The sequence below is a fragment of the Asterias rubens genome, chromosome 2, assembly GCF_902459465.1.
Source record: "Asterias rubens chromosome 2, eAstRub1.3, whole genome shotgun sequence".
NCBI classification, from domain to species: domain Eukaryota; kingdom Metazoa; phylum Echinodermata; class Asteroidea; order Forcipulatida; family Asteriidae; genus Asterias; species Asterias rubens.
Genome location: NC_047063.1, coordinates 11174503 through 11184403, shown reverse-complemented (window position 1 = coordinate 11184403; position 9901 = coordinate 11174503). Strand labels below are relative to the sequence as shown.

The 9901-nt window shown below is 38.8% G+C and overlaps 1 protein-coding gene across 1 annotated transcript in view; it reads right to left on the bottom strand.

Annotated features, from left to right (window-relative positions):
- Positions 1-2115: 2115 nt before the first annotated feature.
- The window catches only part of LOC117306155 (E3 ubiquitin-protein ligase PDZRN3-like), a 70338-nt gene continuing 62552 nt past the window's right edge, over positions 2116-9901 (bottom strand). Inside the window, exon 8 of the mRNA XM_033790886.1 lies at positions 2116-8645. Coding sequence (XP_033646777.1) covers positions 6897-8645 — 1749 coding nt within the window. The 3' untranslated portion in view covers positions 2116-6896. The remainder of the gene's footprint in view (positions 8646-9901) is intronic.

Genomic DNA, 9901 nt, shown 5'->3' with positions numbered 1-9901 from the left:
CCTTTTCAGCACTCTTGTTTGTGCAATTTGAACCTTGAACGATCTCAAATGGGGGGGTAAAAAAATGTAATTTTTAAAAATAGCCCAGCCGGTTGTCTTAAAACATGTGTCGGGCGGCCATTTTTAAGAAGAAAAAACAGGACGCTAAACAGAATTCTTCGCCTAATAGAGAAACTTTCCTCACTAGTGGAAACACTCGACCACTTACAAAATACAGCTCAAAACCCAGTCTGTGCACTCAAAAATCAATTGTCAAAAACTAAGAAACGCATAGACTAAAAGGACAGCTGATTAAAAATGGACGTTGATTGGGATTAATTTAGCGTGAAAACCCGTCAAGCCATCAATTTCCTCATAGCCTCCCACAGTGACAAAAGCACCCCGTGTGTGAGAGCGGCCAGCCTGCCCACGGGTCAGGCCAGAGCTGATGACTGAATCGGTGTCTTTGATGTGTGTTCACGGACTGTCTTTGCTGTTGTTAATTGAATAAGTTTTAAAAAAATGGTTCGTATGGTTTGATACAGTATGAATCACGCCGGTCATGTAAGATTAACTCCATTGTTTGGAGAGATGGCTTTCTCAGAGGATAAACAGCTACCGCCGCCCAAACCAAGCCATTGTTTATTCAGTTGGACCAGACACCGGACTATCCTTTGTCGTAGGTCCACCGTTTTCCTTGAGGTTCTGACTTTAAAGTAATTTGTCCTGAGGGAGGGACTTTGCTTTATTCCCGCTCCATCTACAGAAAACAAAAACGAACCCTTTAATTTGCTTGCAATTTTTATCAAGATCACGATTGACATTATTGAGGAATTTGAACAGGAACTAAGCTGAAATAATTGTCCACGCGCCGCGGCCTCGTGTTTTATGGTTTTGATTGGCATCTGTTCTGGTAATGGGTTAACGACAAGTCTTATCGCTTGACTTAATTAATCAAAATTGACAGGTAATAGCTTATTTGTATTATCAAACTGTCCATGTTTTGTTCATGATACAGCAATGGAGGAAGGATCTTTGGGCCTAGACCACATAATGATTTTTATTTTATTTTTATTAAACCAAATTGTCAAGCTTAGGCTACCCCGAAACCCCTACCCCACCCCTGTGCTTTCTTTAAACAATATTGCTGAGTAAAATCTTACTTCTACTCTGAATGCATCTTTTTTTCACGAACGACGATTGTTCTAGTGATCGAAACATACGTTATACATCGCTTTTTAAAAATCAGAAACCCCAGTATACAATAAACTGCTTCAACGCATAAAATTTATGTCCATAAATCTGCACGAGCGCCCTCTTTTGACGATGTTTAATGTAAGAGTTTTTTTTTTTTTTTTGATCGATGTCGGCAAAGTAATCTAGCTTTATTTAAATCATGTTGAAAGATCACATCCTCTACACGTCCTCTCATTTAGAAACTTGATCGAAACAACTTCTACTATAGCTTCCGCATAAAATGTTTGCATTACATAAAAGAGCAGTGCTTCTTTACCAAGTTAGAATGTATGGTAATTAATTTTTAGAGGAATGACCAATCAAACTCGTGCATTTTTTAACGGGTCCCAATGTTTGAATACGCACGAGACTTGGACAAACTAAGAATTTTTGTAACATTTCACCGAATGCAACCTGGGCCCAATTTTATAGAGCTGCTAAGCACAAAAATTTGCTTAGCATGAAATTTCTTCCTGGATAAAAACAGGATAACCAACCAAATTTCCATTTTTTGTTGCATCTTGCTTATTACTGGTATTCAGCTCTTGTTTGCTTATCTTTAAGCAAAAAATTATGTTGAATGGTTGGGAAATCCTGTTATCAAGGCAAACATTTCATGCTTAGCAAATGTTTGTGCTTAGCGGCTCTATGAAATTGGGCCCAGCTCTTTCGAAATGTCCTTCTGGTTGATTCATTCCAAGTTCCACAGAAAGAAACACAATAACCCAAACCAAAATGTCGGATTCCTTGGTTGTTGGACGTTAACAGCTCAGCCAAACTTCCAAAATGGCGCACACAAATGACCAAAGCCCAAACACGTTTCTTCCCAATCAGCAAAAAGATGCCATGTCTGGCAATCAAATAAAACCCCCAAAAATAAACACACTTCAGCCAGAGTAATTTCTCGTTCATATCTGGTATTATTTATTTTGTGAAGTTTATATACAAACAATACAGGGCTTGTTTCATAATAAGAAGAAGAACTTATGGCCACTGTGTAGTTTTGTGTTGTATTTTGACAATACTTTTTCTTTACAGTGCTTTTCCATAGTTTTTCTACAGTCATTTACATCACATACATTTTTTATACAAGTGCTTTATTGACTTGGTAAGGGATGGATTGGAGTTGGAGGAAGGAGTGGGTGAATGAGGCTGGAGGGAGAGGCTACAATTTGCAGTGATAAGGTGTCTATATTTAAATACCAAAGCTGAACCATAGACAGCAAGTACACATCCACAACAGCTTGACTGAACTTCATACATAGTTATTGACTTTATTTTCTGCCCCCAAGTATTACCAACACACTGGAAGTAAAAGGTAAAGTGAATAGACCATTATCATCATGCTGCCATCTTGGTCATGATCCAACAACATCAATGAATGCTAATATTCTGTGTACAAAAAGGAACCAGACTATTTCTCCTTCTAGCCTCGGTTTGGTTACATTGAGTTGAACGGAAGAAAAATCAAGATGGCGGCAGCATGATGAAGGTCTATAGCTTGCAGGCAATCATACAGGCACATTGCAGGTATTTTTTACCAAACAGTTACAACACTGTTTCAGAATATTCTAAACAAACAGGTATTTTTGGAGGGTAATATCTATGTAGAATTATTTGTTTTTGAGAACCAAGACAGATACCATTCATAAAAATTGAAATTTCAAATCAATGAATGAACAACATCAGCTGTTGATAGAAGTAAAGTCACAAAGATATTATTACCCAATAGAAACGAGTAAATTTATGAAGTGACAGAATATCAAAGAATGCTATTTTTATTTAGGAAATATAAATGAGTACCTGAAAGCTCAACTGGGTGCGAGTGATGTTCCTATACAAGGAACAAGTTTTTTAACTCACCAATTAATCAAATTTTTGACATTAACCTTTTAATGGTTAAACACCCCGAACCTTGTGGAGACTTAGGCCATGTCTGAAATGGCGACTTCGGCTACAGCTACGGCTAGATCAGCCTGTTACAATGTTTAAGAATAGGCAGATGCGCGCAATCTAGCAGTAGAATTACCGTAGATGCCGTTTCGGACACGGCCTAATATACCAATAAGTGCAGATATCTGCAGCCAATGTAAAAACTTCACTTTTCAGACAGAATGCACTAGGCTCGCACATGTACTGCCCTTATGTAACTGTGGGTTAAAACATCTACAACAATTACAGAAGCTGAAACACATGTATCTAAATATGGCATATAATTCCAGGTTTGTTATTTATATTGGTTTGAATTTAACTTTTTATTTTTGTCACACTAAAACAAAGCTGTAAATTCAGTTTCACTTCAACGTGATAATGCATAGTACTATATCAAGTACTCTGTCAATTGGGTCTTTTAGTGAAATCTTTTGAAAGCATTATAGCTTCGGCCATTGCCCTTTCCCATAATATAGCACCAGAGTTGATTCTGTGGAAACAGAATGTCGTCACACAAAGATACCAGCAGTATGTGAGCCAGATCAAGACAGCCCTGCTCATCTCTACAAACTAAAATATCATCAGGCCCTTTAATAACTTTGATAGATCTGCAAAGACAAAACAAAACTAACCAGTGATAAAATAATGTTGTTGAAGACTTTTAAAACCAAAACAAGGGTTAAACCCAATGGTTGAACTCAAGTGGACTTGCAAAAGAAAAAACTAGTTCCAAATATCTGGAATCGGTTATTGTTGATGTTATTCTTTTAAAGTAAAAATTACTTTGAAATTTAGCATATTTATGCTAACCTGGTTCTTATCTCATAAAGCAATGCTAAGCAAGTTTTTCACTAAGCAAAAACCTTGAGGGCACCTGTCACAACAATGTTAAATATATGGCATTTTTTGTGGTACCGGTTTCTGTGGTTAGTGAATGTTTGTGCTTAGCTGCATTATAAAATCTTGCTAAGTATACAAGCAATATAGGATTTGAGGCATTGCATGGGGAGGTATCAATGTATATTATAAGAGCAACTCTACCTGGCATGTAGATACACACATGGTGTTACCGCAAACCAAATTAATATACATTTATACAAGCAATGGTGTTAGGCAAAACATACTTTTCATTAGAATTCAGGTTTTCTTTGCCTTTCTATTATTCATATAATTTAGTTTTTGTTGCTTTGCAGATCTATGAAAATTGGTCCACGAATGTTTACATTTCAAAAAAGGCTCAACTTAAACCATATACTTAAATACAGAGATAGCTCATAATATATTTCTTATGTGGTTTACTTACAATTTACAATTTACAGAGAATGCTTGACAACAATGCAAGCATTAGTTCTTTTAAAATAAGTGAAATTGTTTACATAAAATATCACAATGTTAACGGACAAAATAACAGACAATAGCTTGAATAGTAGCAGCTTTCATTCAAGTCAAACTTTGATTGGTGTCAAGTCTTCCCTAATAAAAACTTAACAATGTAGATATTAATTTCAAATTCTGAAACCAGAGGGAAACTCATTGAGTCACCATTTACTTGGCAATTGTACAAAAAAACAGACTCAGTTTCAAAACCGGTCATAATGAACAAACCTTTGTTTGAAGTGCAGATGAAGAATTTAGAAAAGGTACTTAGATAATTTATAATTTGTGAAAGAATGATATCATAAATAAAAATAACAATAGAAACAATTTGATGCTTAAAAGAAATCTTTCTTCAAATCCACAATTCCGATTGACCATGTTTACTTCATCAATGTCAAATTGCTGCATCACAAGCTACACAAGCATTTGGAAACATTTAACCTACAAATCAATGTCTTCAGCAGTATTGTAAAAGAACTCCCAACACTATTTCCTCTCTTCAGGTGTTTTATTATGAAGTGTTTGTACGGAGCAACCCTCCCCCCCCAAAAAAAAAAACAGAACGGGTAACGAAGGGAATTTATCCAAATGATAATATTCATGAAACTAATTTACCATGTAGATACCGTTCAAAAAGACACGACCATGACCTGATTTCATGACTCTGCATATATCACACACAAATTTGTGAAGAGCAGAAATAAATTGTTGATAATTTGAAGTAGTTAAGTAACAGCTCCTTCTCAACAATACTATGACAATGGACCATAGGGACAACTTAAGGGCATTGTGGATAATTAAGTTAAGGAGAGCAAATATTTGAGATCAATTTTGTGTGCGAATTACAAGAAGCGTTTGATCTGTCCGCCACTTTAACATTAAACAAAAATCAACTTGGCCGCCTTCGTTTCCGCACTCCATTTTCCCAAACGAATGTTTGCATATAAATGACAACATACAAACTTGTGTGAATTTCTCGTATCAATTTCAGTTTAAATGCATCCAAGAGCTTCTCTGTCGATCCCCTCAACAGACTACTTGACTTTGCCTCGTAAACAAACACAACAATGTTGATTTGATCATCAAGCTATTTGCCTTATGCCATTCAACGCTTTCTGTTTAACACCGGAATCATTTCCCCTTGCTTCATGGATCAACTGACTTAAAATAGCTCTTGTAACGGAAAGACAGCAGGGAAAGGCAGCACATATGGCTCGTACCAGGAAAAGGAGAACAGATAAAACCATGGAGGGGGGGGGGGGGCAATCATTCCAATGTCATGATGGCAGAGCCTAACTTTGGTAGTTTAAAGCTGTTTCGTTGCAGAAGAAAGATCATAAGTTTATCGTAAAGGAATGCAAGTCTTGTGGGAGGCCCAGCAGAGCCCCTTGAGAAGGTTCTCTTTAGATAACTCACAAGATTGATAGTATCTTGTCAAAGCATAAGAACCAGAGGTATTTCATCAGATAAAGTCCAAACAAAATTCATTGAACATTCATGGTGTCTGTCTGAGATAGTCTATATTTTTTCCGGAAAAATACCATTCCCTGCATGACATATTTATCTAGGTGTTTAAAGTTTCCTACCATTGATATTTGTCTTTTGAAACAGAGTTCTTTCTTGTCCCCCTTTTTCCCGTTTTACAGATACCTTGCGTACAGACTTTCTCCAAACTTATACTTACTCCGAATATTGTAAAGTTGTGCTGAACCAGCTTGAGAACTTTTATCTCCGTTTCTGGGCCCCAAAACAGTTTTGTAAAATATTGTTAGAAACATTCCCATAATATTTCATTTGGCAATCCATAATGAATAGTTGGTCTTTCATTGTCTGCAATTTTAGTGGTGACTATAGCGGTGAGTTTCTTCAAAGTAATAGCTTAGACTGGAATTCAAAGCTAAACTTGGAATTTTGTTTATACTTAAAAACCAAACAAAATGAACAGAGATGAAAATGAAATGGAAAAAAAAATGAAGAAATAAAATAACAATAAATATATAAATGCATTACAGAGCAACCCTGTTTGCATTTACACTTTTCCTCCGTGAGAGGCATCCAACATAAGATCAGTTTTATTCCTCCAAAACTGGCAAGAGTGAGGAAGGAGAAAAGACCATTCGTCTTAATTAAAATGATAGTGATAATAAAAAACAATAATAATAATAATAACCCCATATTATTTACAAGTATCTAGACCAGCATTACATACTGCTGATTAGCAGCATGTCAAACACATCACAACCGCTATGTGATTACATCAACATTTTCTTTTTGCACTTTAAGTAATAAATATCTTATTTTGGCTTCATCACTTGTTTTTGTTATTATGCTGTAAATTGCGTTTAAAAAAAAGAGGGTATATTATTAAGGTGTCATACTGTTGTGACGTTAAGGAGTGGGTTACTACAGAATGTTTTAGCAGTTTCTGGGCTGACTCTCGTACCGTGGACAAGCATCTCTTCAACTGTAGTGAAGTCGTCGAGCATCATTTTGCGAGCGCTTTTCTTCCTCAGCATCTTGCGTTGGCTTAGTTCTACAATGTTCGGTTCTTTCTTGCCATCCTCTTCCATTTGCTCCTGTAGGCATTCCATGCGGGACTGCATCATGTACTCGCGTCGAAGACGCTGGTCCCGAGCTCTCTCTAGATGTCGCTTACGGTCCTCTTTGCTCCAGTACTTGCCCAGTTTCATCTCACTCACCGCCTCGTCATCCGTCGTCAACCCGCCACGTTCCTCCTGGATCTTATTCGCACGATCCTTCAGGATCTTACCTCTGGTGTTCTTTTTTGTGATGTAGCGTGTCCCGTCGCTTCTGATCTTCACCTTCCACTCGTCGCGGTTGATGATTTTCTTGTTGGGTTGACTGGTACCGAGGGAGTTCTCCTCATTCTGGTTCACCAGGTGTAGATAGCTGCGATAGTGTTTGGCATGGCTTGGGATGGACATGATGGACTGGCATGAGTGCAGCTTCTGGTTAGGGCCCAGAGATTCTAGGCTCTTCTTGAGTTGCAGATTCTGCTGTTGAAGCTTCCAGTTCTGGGTGATGAGATGAGCTGCTGCCTCTTCCTGTTGCAGGAAGTATGGATTGCGGTGTACAAACTGCTGTGAACGCATGTGAGGATTGGTTGCTGGTCGTCGCTGGTACGGTATTGATGGATGAGGGGGTGGGGTTTGCCTAACAGGACAGTCTTTCCTACTTGTTGCTACTTTCACTGGACTTGTCTTTTCTTTACTAGATCCCGATGAGCTTGAGCTCTTTGATCGGTCTCTTGAACCGGAAGAAGACTTACTCCTACTAGGGCTGCCAGGGACTGTGCGTGGAGCACGATGCTGTCTTGTTGAACCTGAAGAGCTCGATGTCATGGTTTTGGTGTCTTGTTCATGGGGGCTGATCTGTGGGAGGTGAGTATCAGAGTCTCTTAGGGAATCCAGACCAAGGTCAGTTGGTCTGTGTGTCGGACTACCAACCTGTCCGTTCTCAACAATCATCTCCAGTTTCCTGGACTCCTGCTCACAACCGTGGTACTCTGGTTCCTCCGGGCTACCCTGTGGCTTTCCGTTGGGTATCAGACCCTTCTGCCCATTTTGTTGCGTCACCCATACATTACTCTTTGAGGCATCCCTGTGGTTTGTGCCCTCATCCTGATCACTGGCCCCAGAGCGATTGCGGCTGGTGCGACTGAGTGAATCACCGCTCAGACTGGTAGTCTCCATCGAGTCTGATCCAAGCCTCATCACTTTGGACTCCTTCCCCCTCATACTCTCGTCCGTGTCACTCCTCATGTGCTTATCGCATTTGCTCTCGAGAGCGGCCTGAAATTTCATACAGTCTTCCAGGGAGATCTCATGCCCTGGGAACTCTGGGTCTCCAACACCGTTTGATATGAAGCTGTCGTTGCTGTACCTCAGGTCTCTGCTGCCTAGGCTCGGCTGCTGAGCTGGGTATTTCTGATGTGTGCTGCTACAGTCATCGGGGATGTTCTCCTGCCCGGAGCTTTCATCGTTGCGGACGCTCTCGTCTGTAGCGCGGCCAACCCCGCTGTCCTTTTCATGGTGGAGGGAAGTTGTTTCAGTGGTTCCTGTTGTGTCTGTTTTGCTGTCGTCATCAAGTTGTGTGCTGTCCTGCAAGGAGAAAAGAAAAAAACAGAAAGGAAAAATAAATGAGCTGATTTCAATTTGTATGTTAAACATCATCAAAATGTCTATTCAAAACCAGACCTGGAAACATTGTAAACTTCAACTTATCACACATTAACAATATGTAACCATCACTGATTGAGTTGCTTTTTAAGAATAAGACGAATGTTGCACTGCATGTAAATAAAGTGAAGTAATTATAAGCTCTTTACAAAACAGTACAAGGAAGATATTCTGAAATATTTTTTTAAGACTGAATTCAACCTTTGACAAGTTGATTTCATAATCAATTTTCTTTAGTGACTTGCTGTTTTTTTTTTATTTAACAGAAAACAAATAATAAAAGGAGAGCTGCTCTACATAAATACAAAGAAAAACACCTTTCTCAGTGTCTCACAAGAATCTCATTTTTATCTGACAAGGACTAGTCCAAGAAATTAGGATTTTTTTATATAATGAACTCCTACTTCTACATAAAGGTATTGGTTTATTATTATTTCCTTTCCATTTCGCAGGCAGTTCCCACCTGTCCCCAACGGAGCCAGTTCTCCTTCCCAAAGTTTGCACAAACTTCACAAGAATCATTTTTTCCACACACCATGACAAAGACACCCACTCAACACTATTGACGCAGGCTCAGAAACACTACTATCAATTGCAAATTGCTGCTTAAGTGAAGCGCTTTACGGTTGCTGTGTGCATGCTCTGTGGCGGCCACAACGCGGTGTTCTTTTGAGGGCTGTGTGTTTGACATTGTGCGGTACGAGCAATCGGTTTGTTTTGTCAAGCATTGTAGCCGTGATGTCTACCACGCTCGCTGCGCCACTTTATTTAGTTTACACTGAAAACCAATATTTACACCGCCCTTTAAAAAAAAAAAAAAATTCCCTCCTTGAATGGATCCAATCCTTGTTTCGAACTGTTTTCAACACCACTTTTTCTCGAAATAACACAATTAAAGGGATCAACCAAATGTACACAAAACATATTCAACTGTCTACGCAGTGGCATTGACCTAGGATCATGGGTTATGTGTTTTACAAGATCTGTTTTTACAAAGCCTACACAAATTAAAAACACAATATATGTGTCATTATTACAGCGGGTTATGGCCAAGCGGTTAAAAGCACCGAACTCAAGCTCCTGTGTCTCTGATCTGAAGAGTGGGTTCATAGCAAGCACCCCTGTTTACAGGTTTCCTCAGGCTTGCGAGCTCGATTAAGTTCACTTATGAGGCATCC